This window comes from Loxodonta africana, chromosome 18 (genome assembly GCF_030014295.1).
Source record: "Loxodonta africana isolate mLoxAfr1 chromosome 18, mLoxAfr1.hap2, whole genome shotgun sequence".
Lineage (NCBI taxonomy): Eukaryota > Metazoa > Chordata > Mammalia > Proboscidea > Elephantidae > Loxodonta > Loxodonta africana.
Window position 1 is genome coordinate 48,998,536 of NC_087359.1, and position 18,145 is coordinate 49,016,680.

General features: G+C 36.8%; 1 protein-coding gene across 2 annotated transcripts; it reads right to left on the reverse strand.

Annotated features, from left to right (window-relative positions):
• Positions 1-1,362: 1,362 nt before the first annotated feature.
• RNFT1 (ring finger protein, transmembrane 1) lies at positions 1,363-17,039 on the reverse strand. 2 transcript variants are annotated; one of them, XM_023553518.2, is made up of 9 exons: positions 16,941-17,039; positions 15,602-16,062; positions 15,320-15,396; positions 13,512-13,612; positions 11,919-12,072; positions 11,135-11,293; positions 10,363-10,428; positions 7,462-7,563; positions 1,363-6,773 (listed from the first exon to the last, which is right to left on the reverse strand). In XM_023553518.2, exons 1-9 carry the CDS (start codon positions 16,943-16,945, stop codon positions 6,639-6,641), a joined length of 1,260 nt encoding a protein of 419 aa, XP_023409286.2. In that variant the 5' UTR covers positions 16,946-17,039; the 3' UTR covers positions 1,363-6,638. The 2 variants fall into 2 exon arrangements, with proteins under 2 accessions (XP_023409286.2, XP_023409288.2); XM_023553520.2 differs by lacking the exon at positions 11,135-11,293.
• Between the last annotated feature and the right edge of the window lie 1,106 nt (positions 17,040-18,145).

Consider the following 18,145-nt stretch of genomic DNA (forward strand, 5'->3'; position numbering starts at 1 on the left):
TGATGTTTTACGTGCAAACAACCTGAATCTTTTTTTTATATAAATATATATTTTTCAAATAGATTTTTGATTCAGCTCATTATGGAATACATCCCAAACTTTAAAATGCGAAATTATTGGTTGGTGTGAAGAAAACCAGACAACTTCTGTTTCTTCTCTTGGTGAAATAATAAAATGCAAATGAATCATTGTTAACCACAGCTGTGACTCGTTTGAGGGATTGGGGTGGAACTGGGGTTTATTTTCAGTAACCCAGCTGCAATACCTGTCTGTAATACTAGGAAAAAAAAAAGAATCTATTTAATCATTTCTACTTGCAGTACTGCTATGTGCTAAGCTTAACTGGAAGCCTTGGAATGGGCATAAGTTGTATGTCCTACATTTCATCCTTGTCCTGGGCCTGCACTGCACTGGAAAAAAATCGCCACCTGTTCTTATACCAGTATTTGGTTCAAGATGCCAAATGTGTTCAGCCCATGGCTGAAGACGGACTGAAGAGAGTCAGGAAAGAATGCATACCGAGGGCGGCAAAGCAAGGGATAGGGATCCAGGGGAAGAAGGTGTTGCCATGGTCCACTCTCTGTGTCTGATCTCTTTACAGCAAATTGATAAGGTTTTAAGTTTTACTTCTTTTTACTGTTTACCTTCTGTATATTTTTTTCCTCAACAGTCTTAAAAAGGAAAAAAGGTCTAATTTTTTGTTTCCTATACTGGGGCTACATTCTTTGATTGTAAAAATATTTGATGGCCTTTTGATGAATGTCTTCCACAGTGAATAAGAAAACTTAGTGGCTTAATTTAAGAAACATGTTAACAGGACACTATGTTTTTGAAATTGTAACAAAATCTACATAAGTGATTTACAGGTACAAAGAATAAAAATAAAGGTAACTTTACCTTTCTTAAATACTTCCTGCCTTAAAGAGAGCTTTTCCATGATTTTAGCTGGTGAAAGGGTTTAATATCTGCAGAGCTTTATAAAAATAAATTTCAGTGCATACAGGTATAATAGATGATCATGCAGTTGAGTCTTATCACCTGTTTTTTTTGTCTTTTATAATGTCTTCAGTCCAAGTGTGCAAAGCCAATTTGTAATATTTTGCAACCCTGAGATTTTTTTAAATAGATGCTGCTTACTATGTTCTCCAAACTTTTTTGAGCCATAGGATCCAAGCCATAAAATTCTTTATGCATGTTAAATTCAGTCAGAAAGGAGTAAGGCTTTGCTTAAATTGCAATTCAAGTGAGATGGGATGAAATCCTATCACAGTTAGCAAAAACAGACCCAAGAAAAATGATTGGAAATATACCATTTCAGTTGTGGCAATAAATGGAAGAGTAACAGTTCAGCTTTGGACAGAAAGCCTTTTTTTTTTTTTAAACCACCTTCTCAAGCTTTCTCTTTCCCTTATTGCAGCAGCCTACTAAGAACTTAATAACTTTAGCTAGTAAGTTAGAAGCTACAATGATTAAGGGCAGAAATTGTACCCAAAGTACAAATCTTTGTTCTCTGACAGTTTGTGATGTCCGAAGAAAACAAAACCCAAAACGCTGTGGTGATTTGTACAGGCTTTATTTCAGGCTGTAAATGGCTTGTGGTATTCTAATAACTTGTTTTCAAATGTGTTTACTAACTGTAGTGTTGACTGCCTGAGCAAATTCTAGTGATACTTTTACACCAAAATATTCCTCCTCAGTCCTATTTGCCAGAAACATTTGCACTGTGATTGGCTGGCTATAACTACCCCATAGATAAAACTGTTTTTGTAATTTGTACTGCCAGCAATATTGGTCAACACTGCAACTTTTCTGCATAAAAAGCATCAATTGTACATCTACCATCCACAAAAAGACATAGTTTTTCTAACCTAATGTTCATTAAGTGAAATCAATTTCCCATGCTGTGGCAAGTTAAAGAGAAATTGTGTTTCATAAATAGATATCCCTACTATGACTGTGAAAACATGTCGAGTGCCACATTGGTGTCACAGACAGAAAGCACACACCTATGCAATATGGCTTACCCTATATTTATTTGTAAAAATTCAAGCATAGTTTAAAATACATGGTATCAATGTGTTACTAGTCTTAAGTACCTAGGAGGATTCTTTATGTTTATTCCAGGTAAGTGTATAAAAGAGCTTAAGTGCTTTTCTTTCATCACTTAATTATTTTCTTTAAAATCAGCTATTACAGGATATTTTTTTATTTTATACATGCTGTTTTTTAATTAAAATATTATCACTGAGAATGAAGTTTACTAACTTTATTTTATAAGATTTGTAAGCATTACAGAATAAACTGGGATTTACAAACCAGCTGTGATTAACAATGTAAAGTATTAATTATTGAACTTGAATCAAATTTTTAGAAAAATTATTTTTTTTTTCCCCCTTTGTGGTCTTAACTAATTTGAATCATTCAAGAAGGATTTCCCCATACTATTTTTTGAGACAGAAGATAATGGGGGGGGGGGAGGCAAGGATGCATGTATGAAAAATATTCCATAAATTCAACATTCTTTATTATAGGTGATAAATGATTATAAACAAGATGCATCTTAGATAGTATTAATATACTGAGCCTTGGATTTTATATTTAATATAGGATCTAACTATTTTGGATATTCAGTTAGTCATATTGTACCTAGCTTACAAGGGCTAGATCTAAGATTATTCCCATGAGAAATGTTGAATTTATGAAGAATAGATTTTGAGGCTTTGAAAATGGTTAATTTCTCAAAAACATTAGTGTCCAAACATCTACCTTTTCCCATAGGAGTAGACACTAACAAGCTGGACAAAACAATCATAAACGTGTTTGACTGTCACATATGACCTGAGGTTGTTGCTGATTAATACAGTACTTCTCTTGTGTGATTCCTAATTTACCACTACAGCACAAGTATTATCTCAGTGGGTTATCTGGAGTAACATCTGAAGGATGGGTTCATCTATGTTTGTGTTTGCTCTTTAAAACTATTATTTTTCTCCTATCCCAAGCTGGCTTTGCATCTATCAGAGTAAATAAATTCTTCAGCTGCCTTATTAGGAGTGCTATGAGGGTAACACTTTTTTTGCTTTTCATCTTGTATTTAGTTTAATGTATTAAAATATTTTATTTTGGATTGAATGAATGTAAATAGAAATTAAATACAAATTTGAATGAACATAAAATAGTGATTTTTTTTTTTAATCCTAAAATAGGAAGAAATAACAGTATATACATCAGGTGCACAAATGATTTATGTAACTTTTTCATTAATATGCTGGATGCATCCAAGTTCTCGTATTTAATAAGTTACTCAAAAATGTGAGGAATGACAGTTTAAAACAATCCTGCTGAGAAACTGAAGATATTACAAGTCTTAGTATTGATTTTACATACTCGATGTTAATCAGTAATTTCCAAGTTATGTCCAATAAGTGGAAACCCTGGTGGCATAGTGGTTAAGTGCTACGGCTGCTAACCAAAAGGTGGCAGTTCGAATCCGTCAGGCGCTCCTTGGAAACTCTATGGGGCAGTTCTACTCTGTCCTATAGGGATCGACTCAACGGCACTGGGTTTGGGTTTGATTTGGGTCACACAGTAGACTTGAATTGGTTGCTTAAAAAATGTTCACATGAAAAGTAGTATAAATTTAGTTTCATATAGAAACACTAAGAAGACTTTCTTGTGGTAATAATCAACATGTTCACCGTATTTGTCAACTACATTTGGTTATCTGATACATATATATACATATATGCACAAAATAGTGTGGTGCACAAATCCGTTTTAACAAGGGCTTTGAACTGGTTGGTCCTGGTTTGACCCTCTGCTGAGAACTTGCATTTCCACCCCAGATATACTACATTAGAATCTACATTTTAACAAGATCCCCAGGTAATTCTTATGTATAAATTTCTGCCAACTTGTTAGACATGCAAATTCTCAGCAGGGGTTCGAACTGGAACGAACCAGTTTGAAGCCCTGGTTTTAACTAATATCTCAGTATATCTGGTTTAAGACAGGCATTTTGCATAATCTGTATAAACCACCTCTAATCTTTGGTAATTATATCATACTTGCTAAGATGATTTCTCTACAGAAGTTCTCAAACTGACTTTGTCTTTTTATAAAATATAGTAGCATTCTCTTACTCCTAGTAAAACAATTTTATCTGTCAGAGAGCATGACCTGAATTCACAAAATTATTTTTGAATCCATGTTTCCCTTTGAGAGGAAGGAATGAAAAAACAGAAGTAGAGAAAGCGTTGTTAGTGGATGGCATAGCTTTATTAAATTTTCATCGTTTGCAATCCATATGTGAGCTGCTTTCTTATCTGTTTAAAAACAAAACCCACTGTCCACAGTGGGCCTCCTTTGTTTAACTGTATTAAGGAACAAAGATACCCAAATAAATATGGTAAACAGGTACTATATAATAGGGCTGAAGTAACCAAGTGGTAAGATGTTATTCTTGTGTTTTGAACCAAAAGTCAGTCAGCACTTCTATTTTTCACAGGCAAATTCTAATCCCAAATTGTTTTTCTCACCCATCCCCTGCTGGATGCCCCTTCATCACAAAGTCAGGAAGGTGATTTAAGACCGAGTAAGCTTGTTTTGGAACCGACTGGACGGCACCTAACAACAAGCTTGTTTTCTGTGGGAGAAAGATGTGGCAGTCTGCCTTGGACACCCTATGGGGCAGTTCTGCTCTGTCCTTACAGGGTCACTATGAATTGGAATCAACTTGATGGCTGTGGGTAAGGTTTTTGAGTTTGGAAGCTTGTTTTAATGTTTGCAATGGTTCTCAATGCGGATAAACCCAAAATCCACTGCCGTTGAGTCACTGCAACTCATAGCGACCCTGTAGGGCAGTAGAACTGCCCCGTAGCATTTCCAAAGCTATAAATCTTTACGGAAGCAGACTGCCACATCTTTCTTCCGTGGAGCAGCTGGTGGGTTCCAACCACCAACATTTCAGTTAGCAGCCAAGTGCTTTAACCACTGCACGACCAGGGCTCCTCTCAATGTGGATACCAAAACAAACAAAAAAAACCAAACCCAGTGCTGTTGAGTCGATTCCGACTCATAGTGACCCTATAGGACAGGGCAGAACTGCCCCGTAGAGTCTCCAAGGAGCACCTGGCAGATTCGAACTACCGACCCTTTGGTTAACAGCCGTAGCACTTAACCACTATACCATCAGGGTTTCCCTCAATATGGATAGCAGAGTTAAATACAATACCACCCAAAGAATAGAAACAGTTTTATTTATAATCTGGCAACGGTTACTGGAGAAAAAAGTTACAGGCTTCCTAATGTTCTCTTGTCAATTTTGGTGGCCATACAGACATGAAGATGATTTAGCCTGTAGCCAGTTGGATGTTATTCCTATTAATCCAGGTACTGGTTTAGCCTTTGCCTTATTAATATGGCAAATTTATTTTCTACCTCTACCTCCTAACTTCTCCCACTATCTTCCTGTGTACAAATTGATAGATGGTAATAAAACGGTCAGAGGCCTTGTACTCTAAACTTAGATATAACCAGTGGCAGCTCTCTAGGCTTGTTATACATCTCAGATTCCTCAGAAGTATCAAAGGGAGAGAGTGCTTCATTCCCTTTTCCACTGTCCCATATGGTTTCCAAGGAGCACCTGGTGGATTCAAACCGCTGACCTTTTGGTTAGCAGCTGTAGCTCTTAACCACTACGTCCACCAGGGTTTCCCTTTTCCACAACCCTGGACAAATGCCCAAAAGCAAACCCACCACAGTATCCACAGCTTATGGCTGACTTTGAATGCAAGCTTTAATCTCCAATTAATGGTGATTCAAGCACCAAAGGTGATTCCAAAACTCTCTTGGACAAGACTAGTTAAAATGAGAATTCTAAGAGTTCAGGGAGTTTGTTACACAATGAATCCAACTGTTTGTAATCCATGTGAATTATTATTATTACTTCAAGATAGTCCATGGCACTATATAAAAAAGATCATGAATATTAAAGCCAAAAACATAATGTGTGTATGAGTTTAAATCATTTATTCTCACTGACTGGTAGTCATACTATAGAGAATACAATATTAAAATATATCATCCTCAGTAAATTAATCTTCACTTAGAAAATCTGATTGTTAAACAGGTAAAATACAGCATTTAGAACTTTCATTTAAAAATACAAATTTATGAAAATTTTAAGAATTTTTGATAATGAGAATTTAAAAAGTCAATGTTAAAGAAAATTCTGGTTTCAGGTAAGGTGTATCTTAAAATATTATGAAAAAATATTCTTTATTCTCAAAACAATGTCAGGAAAGAATACCTGAGTTCCTGAAAAATCACTAGGTCTAGTTACGCAATTGGTGTTTTGGTAACATTAACAAGAAAACACATTTACATTTTAACACTGCAGTCACCTGTAGAAGAAATGCTAGATACACATTAGGTTGAACATTACTTGCATATTTTTAAAAGCACAGGGTTCTTCCAGCTAATCTTTTGATAAACTGGACTATGCACTTATATCTTATAACCTAAAAATGTTTGTAAACATTTTTTTTCTAGCTGTGAAAACCCATTCTAATGCCTTTATCAACAGTCACTGTAGCCAAATGAAATTAATGTTTGGTGGCCTTAATAGCTTCTAAGACTTAATATATTTGAAGGTGTGAAGAAGTAGCTCCATCTTTCCATTTGTTTATATGGTCTGAAATTACAGTTCTGCACAGTGGACATGTTTTCTCTCTGTTAAACCATAAGGTAATGCATTCTTCACAAAATATATGCTGCAAGGGAATTAATAATTAGATTTTATACTTGACAAAAACATTTTAAATTCATCACATTGCAGAGAATCATACTCTTTAGAACTGAAAGGAATTTTGGAGAGCACTAATCCCCTGATTTTACAAATGAGAAAACAATATACTGACACATTCTAGAACACAAAGAGCAGGTTAGAAAGGGTGAGGGTAGAACCAATACCACCACTAAGTGTTCTTTTGACTATACTATATACATTTAACCATTTTTAATAAAATACAGGGTATCCCTATGTGGTAACTTTAAGATAAAGTTATGACGATGTAACAGCTTAATAGTCATTAAGAATAATTGTCATAAAGTATAGGAAAGGGCCTTACACAGTCAAAAAACAAATGTTGATATTATTCTAAAAGACTAACATCCAATTATAAAACACAGTCTGTTTTTCAATCATTTTGGTATCCAATCTGCCAGTTGAATTATTTTTTCCTTTTATACATTCCTCTGCATAAAAACTATCACAATGTAAGGCATAAGGTTTAGCCACTCTTATCAAACCCCTAAACATTAGTAAGAAATTACTAATGTGTATCCTGAATGCTACCTTCCACTAAATATTGTCTTTTTTTTTAATAACATGAACGTGACTTTCCCAAATCACAGAGAAGAAATGCTATAGATATTTAGGTTGCTTGAAGATATCATTACCTGACAGATGAGAAGAATTGGCTTCTGAAATTCAGCTTGACATATTGAACAAATATCATCCACATCTGAACACTGTCTCTTGCTGGCAGCCACTCCATAACTCTATGAAAATAATAAGTTCTACTCATCTACAAATTCTTTCCTGTTCTGCAAATACATAGGTGATGCTCTATTTCTCAAATCTCCCTGAACCAAGGATTTGAAAATGTTCCCAAAGGATATAAACATTTCAAAGCTTAACTACATAGGCAGAATCACATCTTAATGCATTGACTGCAAGAGGTGAAACCATAAATACATAATATGATCTTGGAAATCTGTCAGATCTAGTGGATTCCCACATGATGACAGTGCTTTAAATTCAACACAACTGACTTAAAAAACTAAGCAATCTGAAGTGAAACTAATTACAAAATCTATATTCATGTATTATATGACCCATACCATACCATACCCACTGCCACTGAGTCGATTCTGACTCATAGCGACCCTATAGGACAGAGCAGAACTACCCCACAGGGTTTCCAAGGAGCATCTGGTGGATTTGAACTGCTGACCTTTTGGTTAGCAGCCGTAGCGCTTAACCACTACGCCACCAGGGTTTCCATTACATGAGCCAGTACTGCTAAATTGAGCCCACTATTGCATTTGGCAGTGGGTCACATAAAAGTCAATCCATAGCTTGGACGGCTAAATGTAATTCATCTGAAGAACTTATTTTAAAAATACAGATTTCTATGCTCTACACTGGAGATTGATTCAGTAGATCCAGGCATACTAAGATAGGACCCAGGAATCTTTTTATAAGCTCCCTCAAATCCACTGCCGTTGAGCTGATTCCGACTCACAGCAACCCCACAGGATTTCCAACGCAGATAATCTCTGTGGAAGCAGACTACCACATCTTTCTCCCGCAGAGCTGCTGGTGGTTTCGAACTGCTGACCTTTTGGTTAGCAGTCGACGACTTTAACCACTGTGCCACCAGGGCTGAGTTCAATGTGAAGAAAGTTTGGGACTACTAAACAGTGTTTTGCCACTAAATCTAAAAATTTTACTTATCATCCCTAATTATCACAGAAGTCAGAGTACTTAGTACTGGGAAAGGAATGATAAACAGAATTTTATAAAGAACTGTAACTGCAAAATGTCACAGGACTGCCAAAACTAAATGAACAATAATGCAGTTCACTGAATTTTCTTCTAAAGTCCTAAAAGATGTTTCTGATCTCTTCCCTAAGATCTTAACAACTTTCTCAGCAAATTCCGTACAACCTAAATCATTAACTGAATGTGACAGTTAAGAACCCTCAGTAAAATTGGGAAGAATCAAAATGTTAGAAATTAGATCAGGTTTCTGTAGAAATGATGGTGAAGAGGTGACTTAAGAAACATAAGAACACTCAAGCTCAGTCATGGAAACGAGGAAAGCATGACTTGTCTCAATACATCTGATGCTATAATCTAAACTTCTTGTACTAAATGTCTGGACTAACAAAAGGATAAAAATACTAAGAATCTTTTGATATTAAAGATTCTAGGAATAAGTCACAATACCAACAGAGGATCTTGGTACCTTCTCCCTTCAATGAAGTGTCATTTAGCAGAGTACACTGTGGACACTTAACACTGACAAGCTTTTAAAACAGCATTCTTGTCTGGCACGTTGGAGACTGCCTTCAGGAGAAGACTTATCCTGACAGTGATTGCCATTTCTTTGGTAAAGTTAAGGAACACATATATACATGTCCAGGATATCTCACAGAGAATCAGGAATATATCGAAAGAGTGGTTATGATGTGATAAGCTTACTAACTTACTGTCTTATTGAAAGATGACTGATACCCTTTCTCTATGAGGCAAAGTATAGAGAGAATATCAGGGTGTATACTTGGGGTTATTTCTGCACAAGTCTTACTAGATCGATTATAGTGAAATGTCTGATGCTCACATAAACATCAGCTTTTAATTAAATTGGCCAAAGCTGAACTCTTTTGTCTAAAGAAAGAAGTCTACATAGTATGTGAACAAAATTTGTTTCTACGTTGCTAACACTGCCCTGGCCAGTTAGTCTGGTCCACTTTATAGACATAATCCTTCATTATATTTTTTAACAATACATTATTAAGGTGGCATTCTTGTCAGTCAGTACCCCTGAGCCCTGGCCAATAATTGTTTATGGACCTAATGGAGTGCTAAATTCAGGATCAAATCCTGAGATGTGGTGACCACCTAGGTACTGAGAAGCTTTGGGGCCTGGTCTGATTAGCAAATCATCCTGCTTTATGACACTTTCTCTGCAATTTGTAACATTGATAGAATCACATCATAATCAAGTTTCTAATTGCTACTGGAGTCTCAATTTATTGTTAAATTCCATGCCTCGAACTAATTTGTGCAAGCAGAATTAAATATTAGCAGGGAAATTTCCTCCAGTAAGACTCCAAGAGACATGATTTTTGGTAATGAGCATTTTACATATACACAGTAATTGTACTGAAATCACTTTCATAAAAGCTGAATAAGGAGTTAAAGGAAATACCTAAGGCCAACATTTGTGGATTAGAAAAGGAAGAGGAACAAAAGTTCACAGCAGGGTTTTTAAGGGAATGTTTATAAACCCTTAAGAATGTCAAGTGATTAAAAGGGCAAGAGGCATATTCAAACACATAAGCATTAGAACAATTAGGGCGGCTGTCAATGTGCAATTTAAGAAACTGATCATAGAAATAAAACTGCTAAATTATTATCATAGCCCCAAGTGTCAAAGTACTAGAAAAGTAATCTCAAAGTAAAAGATCATCTAATTATGAAATCCATACTTCTAAAACTGCCAAACTAAAAAATTTTTATAATGAAGTAAAGTAAAAGTGTTTTTTCTGAACTGATAAAAAAATACTTACTGGTCGTGTAAAAAATATTCGCAAAACCTGTCTGAAAGTTCTCAAGTGTCTGAAGAAGTCCAAAAGCTAGAAGAGGGAATAAATAAGAGAGATTATTTATTAATTCAAAGACCCCTATCAGCTAAGCCCAAAGATCAAAGCTGAAACCCCATAATATAAAATCCTGATATTTAACCTAATGCTCAGTGCATATCACAACTAAGCATTTCTTTCTAAATATATTTAAAGTCCATTTACTGAATATTTTACTCAAATTATAGGCTTAAGTCAGAGCCTAACCATGCTGAAGTACATGTGAATACCTTGAGTTATAATGTGATCAAGAAAAATATAAATAATTATGTCCAAGATCAAGAGTAGATTAAAGCTATTTTACCTGGTTCACATGTTCTTAACTTATTTAGATGTTAAAGTTTCATAAGGTGATTATTAAGTTGAAGGGAACAGGTACAGAGGGAGCAGAATAGGATATTCCATGAATTTGAGAATTATGTGTGATGAGTGTTAATGTTGGTGATGGGTATTTTCTGTTCCACTTATGTGGAAGTCTACTCCACCCTCCCACCATGCCAATAAAAACCAAGAACCACTGGAATATATTTCCATTTCTCCAATTTTAAGTAGATAACTTGTCATTACTTCTAACTACTAATATGAATATAAAAAAAAAAAAACTATAAAACAGTTAAGAAAGGGAAAAGTAGTAGAACGTAAAGTCTAATCATTGTATGAGTCATTATGCAATGACAATGAGATTTATAATGATACCTACTTTCAGTATGAGGTAGAGTAAAGCCAGCAATATCCCAAGACTCCATCTAGTTACATTACCAAACTCCCCGTAGCTTATAAGGTAACGAAACCAAACTGGTATGGGAACAAAAGTTCGGTAATACTGACATAATTCTTCTAAGAGCATATACCAGAAACCCTAAAAACGGAAAGAGAAAAAAACCAAAAGAGCTACCCAAGTTACTTGTAGACATAGCACAAATATTTCCTATCGGCCTGAAAACATCATAATCATTAACCTCAGCCTGGTTCTTACATAAATACAATCACTGAGTGGTTTGCAGTCGAAGAATTTCTAGAGAAAAACATAGTGAAAATGTTTTATATGTGTTACAATTAAAACTTATATATATAACAAAATTTTGTATTAAAATTTTTATTATGAGAAGACAATGAATAAATGCATACAACTAGTTATCAATTATGAACTGATGATACCCTGGAGAAGAATAAATCTAATATTTTCTCATATATGATGTAAGGACTGATTTTCAGATTATTCTGAATCAAATGTAATTTTATCGAATAGGTTAATATTTAGTCCCAAGTTCTTAAGCAAATGATTACTAATCTGAGGTAATCATTGAGGTAATCTGAGGTTAATATTTAGTCCCAAGTTCTTAAGCAAATGATTACTAATCTGATAATTAATATCAGGTCATTTGGCAAAGTGAAAAATTACAAAAGGAGTCATTTAAAGCAATACTAAATAGCACTGATGTATTTTGTTAACATTGTTCCAATAAAACAAGTTAGTTTCTTACCTTGGATTTAAAAGGCATGATAAAAGAAGGCACCAATAAAATAAGGCATTTTAAGCCCATGAAAATGAATTTCAGAATGAAGTCTGTAATCCCAACAATCCAAAGTATTTCCCAGAAGCTCAAATGTTCCAAAGTAGGATTTAAAAAAATTAAGCTACCAAGAGAAAAACATCAAAATTTACCAGAGCAACATACAAAGGTGAAGGATCAACAGGGGTTTTAAATTTGCTAGTACATATTTTACTGCAGTTTGGTATGTAAAAAACATGGCACGGGCAAGTTAATGTCAGAGTTCACGTAAATGGAATGGGAGATCATTTTTTCTTACTTTATAGTGACATTTTAAATTTCTGAATTTCAAATCTTTCCTGCACAGAATAAAGAAAAAGAATATGTAGTGTTCTTAGCTTGTCATGGTTGCCACCTTTCTAGCCTGTAAATGAAAAAAAATTAATACTAGACTTTGCTATTTTCTCCTCATCCAACTCCAGTAAGGACTCCATCTCCTCCTCTCCACTGAATTATTCTGTCAAGATCATCAACACCCGCTGTATTACTAAATTCAAAGGTCATTTCTTTTTCCATCTTGCCTCAAAGTTTCTTCTAGACTTCTGATACCACACTCTCACAGTTCTTGTATGTCATATGTCTTTTGCTGTTCCTCCTGGCTTATTTTTAATTTTGGGTATGTCCAATCCTGGTCTTCTTTATCTACACTTTCCCTGGTCAGTCTCATCCAGTCAACCATATGCTAACACCGTAATTCATAGCCCTAGCCTCTACCCTGAGCTCCTGACATGTATCTAATCACTTTCTTAACAGTTTTACCTGGCCTCTCAAACTGATATAACAAAATCACTCATTTTCCCTTCAAAACCAATTCTTTCTCCAGTCTTTTCATCCCAGTAAAATTGCTCAGACCAAACACCCCTAGGTCATCCTTGATTCTTCCTCCCCATTCTACCTAATCCAATTCATCAGTGAGTGCTATCGGCTCCACCTCCAAACTATATCCCAGATTTGTCCACATCTCTCTAACTCCACTGCAACCAGAACATATAGTTATCTGATGAAAGCTGAAAATTCACCACATTCCCATCAGACAGAAATTATCAACTGCCTGCTAGTGGGTCTTCTCCTTACTTCTAGAAACATTAAAAAAAAAAAAGACCAACAACAAACCTAATGGTACTTAATAAACATAGCTTATCTAAACAAAAACTGAAAAAAAAAAATTATCGGCCAAGGCATTGGGGATACAAATCTGAATATGACACTTAGAGCTGTCAGTCTTGCAGGGAGACAGACAGGTAAAAACCAACTATCATGTGCAATAAGTATTATGTGCAGGTAGGATATATACAGAGTGCTAAAACCTGTTGCCATCAAGTCAATTCCAACTCACAGCGACCCTACAGGACAGGGTAGAACTGCCCCATAGAGTTTCCAAGGAGCGCCTGGGGGATTTGAACTGCCAGCCTTTTTGTTAGCAGCCATAGCACTTAACCACTATGCCACCAGGGTTTCCATACAGAGTGCTATGGGATATGTAATTACACAAAAAATGCGATTGTGTACTTGGACTCTAATTACCTGTAATAAAGTGACTGAGAATGAAAGGTGTAATATAAAAGAACAGAAGATCCTGCTAAGAATACCAGTAACCAAGCACACTGAATCTTTGAGCACCTTTCCTGAAAAATAAACAATTTTATAATTTGTTACTTTGAATTATGCTAGAATTTTAAATATCATTAAACTTTTACTTTAATGACTAATTTATCAACTTAGAGCATTTTTCTAGATTAGAATTAATCTTAAAATATAGGATAGCTGCTAAATTATATTTTTAGTGAACAAAACTCTTACATTTAAACAAATTTTAAAGACACAGGTTTCTTCACTTTATGGAAAAGCATCACCTATGTTTTCAGAGAAGCCAAATCTTTTATAAGTTGATGTAACAGACCCACTCAGATGCAAACTTTACCAGTGCAGCTCTCTTTTATATGTCTACCCCCAAGACAGACGTGCACTAAGTTGATCAGGGTTTATAAGTACAATTTTTAATTCAGATAATTCAGTAAGTATTTAAGAAGTATTTAATAAGGCAATTTGTTTGACCTCACTTTTAAAGTAATTTTTTAATTTCTAGTTTAATTTAAAGTTTTACTAGGTTTAAACCCTTAATTAAATATCTGTAGTTTGACAGGTTTAGACTACAGACGTCCAGGCAGAATCCAAGATCCTTTACACAGATGTAGCCCTTTAAAAGTTACCTTAAAGTGAAAATTTTTAAACTAATCTTATTTTTCCCAGTGATTTATATGAACAGAATTAGAATTTATGTCATGGGAAAACTTCTTGGCTTTAATTTTCTTTAAATAAAAGAAACCTAAACAGTTCAACACTTGTTTATTCAGTGATACATTTTACTTAATTATTTCAAATTCTATAGTGCAACAGATAAAATTTTTAATGATGATTATATTACTTAGTAGGTCCCGAGTGGTGCAATCCCGAGTGGTGCAAACCATTTGTGCTCGACTAACCTAGAGGCTGGTGGTTTGGCTCTGTGGAAGATGTGCTTGGAATCTGCTTCTGTAAAGACTACAGCCAAGAAAACCCTATGAAGTTCTACCTCTGTAACACATATGGTCACCACGAGTCTAAACTGACTCAACAGCAGCTGGGCTTTATATTACTTGAGTGCTGTTGGGTCAGTTCTAACTCATAGCGATCCTACAGGAAAGAGGAGAACTGCCCCACGGATTTCCAAGGCTGTGAATGTTTAGGGAAGCTGACTGCCACATCTTTCTCCCCCAGGGTGCTAGTGGGTTTGAACTGTTGACCTTTCAGTTAGCAGCCAAGCACTTAACCACTGTGCTGCCAGGGCTACTTTTTGTATTACTTACCCATTGCCATCAAGTTAATGCCAACTCATAGCAACCCTATAGGACAGAGTAGAACTGTCTCATTGGGCTTCCAAGGAGCGTCTGGTGGATTCGAACTGCCGACCTTTTAGTTAGTAGCTGTAGCTCTTAACCACTACGCCACCAGGGTTTTTTATATTACTTAGTATGGTCAAATAGACTCATAAAACATGAAACACTTGCCAAATCAGATCAAATAGTGTGTTCTAAACTCTGAATCCTTCTCTTCAGTTTTTCTTTCTCTATCAGGAACCAAACATACAAATAAGGCGAAGCAATTTGACATTAAGGACAGATAATTTATTCCAGATAATTTTTTATATGAAATTTAGTAAATCGTGGATGCTACAAATTTATCTATTTAAATTTGTCAAATAAACTATTTTATTTTCTGTTTCTTTCAAGAGGGAATATGTAATTCTACTATGAGAAACATTTAATAATTTTTTGGTTGCTTGTTATACTTACTCTTAGAAAAACCTGATTTACAATGCTTTTGTTTGCATACATAAAAGTTGTTAGCAGCCCAATTCCAAGAGAAATTCCTGTTAGAAAATAAGTTTCAGTTAATTCAGAGGGAAAAAAAAAATCAAAGAGGACTATATAATCTGATAATAACATGATTTAGAAGGAAACATATACAATTTTAAAATCTAACAGAAAATAAGTAAAATGCGTAGGTTGGATTACCAAAAAAGAAATAAAATTAACTGAATTTAAGAATTAAGTCAATGTTTTACTATGCCCTACCTGTTATATGCTGCATAACAAGTTTGACACCGAGAATCAAAATATACGGAAGACTTTTTTGTAACCACTTGAAGAGATAGCGGAATTCTGAGAAGGAGTTGCTACCGTGTTCTCCAGACTCCGTGGCAGTATCATCTGGCTGCCTTGCTTCATTGTGTGAGTGACTCCGTAAGCGACTATGTACACATCCGTGGGTACAGCTGTGGACACCTGACCTTACATTTCTGGAGCTTGGATTTTCAGCACATTCTTTAGGTATGGAGTTTATTTGGATATGAACATCTCCAGAGTGAAGACAAGATCCTTCTCCTGTCAGTCTTGTTGTACGGACACACTGGGAGGCTGAGACATCCTCACTGCCTGCAGTTCCTGGAGGACTATGCAGTTGGCTACAGTTGGCTTGCATGGTTCTTGAATACTTTTTCTCTGATCCAAATTTCTTTCTTTTAGGGCTCTGTCTCCTAAAAATCAAAGAGCAGAAAATATTCTAAGTGAATAGTTCAATACAGACAATATAATGCTCACTAGATATGCTTTATTGACTAAAGGAACAGCTGTTAATCACAGTAGATGAATTATTTTCAAATTATCACTTGTTTACTAGATTCCTCCCTCCTCCCTTAATATCAAGGCTCTGCTGTCCTACACAAACTTTTAGGGAACATCTGCTTAAAAAAAAAAAATTGAGCTTCAGGTGCCTCGTTTTCTAATTACTGATGGAAACAGGGAAATGGTCATAAAACATAAGTGCCCAGCAAATGTTAATGATGTACTAGTACGCATACTTAAATAGTTCACAACATTTACTCTGTTCAATTAGAGCAGTTGCATCTCTGATTTCATAAGGAAGAATGAGTTTTTTTTTAGTGCTTGGAAAAGCTAGGAAGAAAAAAACATCACCTTAATGCCTTAAATTACATATCATCATGGGTAACTAACAATAGGCAAACATTTCACTTAGTTGACCTATAATTTTAGTTTTATGCTGAAACAGCTTTCCTAAGAGTATAACCTTCCGTCCCCCCACCAAAAAAAAGAATGTTACTTAAATACCTTTAAAATAGGAATACTTGGAAGCTAGCATGTAATTGCTAGATGACTCTTTCTGAATAAGGAAGTTACACAGTCAGCCTATTAAAAATGTCAACACCGCGGGGTGGCAGTGTCAAAGGGGACGCTGCCAGGGAAGGATCCCTAATGCCAGGGTCCCAGCAGACAAACCGTAGAGGCCATCCCAGACAGCCTACTTCCCCGTTTCTCTAGGAGGAAACTGGGGTTAACGTCAGAGCAGGTTCTGCGTCATTCTTTTATTCCTACATATGAATATTTTTGCGGTTACCACATGGCGGTTTGGTTTTTAGTTCCTTTCAGAAGGTATAATTTATTTCCTCAGATGAAGACCGACGTTGCATGGGGCCGTTTCCCTCTTTTTGATACTCTCCATGCACAGACAAGAAAGGGAAGAAAAAGGGAGAAAGAAAACTAAATGCAAACAACTCTTCTGGAATTCCCAAGGACAGGGTTCCCCCAGTTCTCCCCAGAATCCCTTCGCCGCGGCCCCCCGCCTCCTCCTCCCGCTTCTCACAGACCTGACCTCTCATGACGAAAAGTGGACGGAGACCTTGGCAGTGACGGCACGAACAAGGCGTGACGCCGCCTCAGCCCCCTCAGTCAGGGCCATTACTCTCAAACCCCACCACAGGCCAATCCGGCCGGAGACGACGGCAGCGGCGGCGGCGGCGCGCGCGCGCGCGCTTCCCGGACGTCCTCACGCCCGCACGCCCCGCCCACGCGCGCCGCGTACCCGCCCACGCGCGTCGCGTCGCGGAACAAGGTGCTCCTGAAGTGCCGGACCGGCGGGAGGCTGGAAGCTGCGGTTGCCTCAGAGCGTTGGCTCCGGAGAGTGGGTTGCGCCTGAGAACAGCCTGTACGTGTGTGCACCGGATGTATGTATGTAATCCGCCACACACCTCAGGGATCTGGACGTTTTGGTTGCGGAAACCTGCCCTGGGAGGAAGGGCATGAAGCTACGACCGCTGTCCCAGCTGCGGTGAGGGTCACGGCGCCCCGGGCCCGTCCCACTTAGTCCCCGGGCACCACCCTCTCGAGGCTGCCCCTGCCCTTGGTCCCGCGTCGCTCTCGCCGCCGCGCCCGGGAGCTGGAGGAGCCGCGTTGACGAGGGTTTCGGCGCGTCTCTGAAGGGGGGTCGAGCAGAACGAGAGCGCTAGGGTTTCTGGGCTCAGTTTTGCGAATTTATTAACGCCTGACCCAGTTGTGGCTGACAGTGAAGTTTTGACCGAACTGTGTTTTCGTTACACTTTTGAGGTTGCGCTTTGTGATCTAGGTCCTGCCAAAAGCTGAAGAGATCAGAAGTAAAGAGAACCAGGAGTGGAGATCAGGTAGCATTTCGGGTGCGGCTAGAGGTAGAAGTTAAATTTAAAAAGCTGTCATGTGTGGGGTACAAGGGAACTCTGGGTACTATATTCGCAATAATTCTGTCAATCGAAAACCGTTCCAAAAAAAAAAAAGTTTATTAAGGGGAAA

Excerpts from the sequence above, each read along its gene's own strand:
- RNFT1 (XM_023553518.2), bottom strand. Across the intron at positions 10,429-11,134 it reads TACTCTACCTCATACTGAAA|CTTTTGGACTTCTTCAGACA; the intron begins GTAGGTATCATT and ends TCCCTCTTCTAG. Across the intron at positions 7,564-10,362 it reads GAATATTTTTTACACGACCA|AGTTATGGAGTGGCTGCCAG; the intron begins GTAAGTATTTTT and ends TTATTTTCATAG.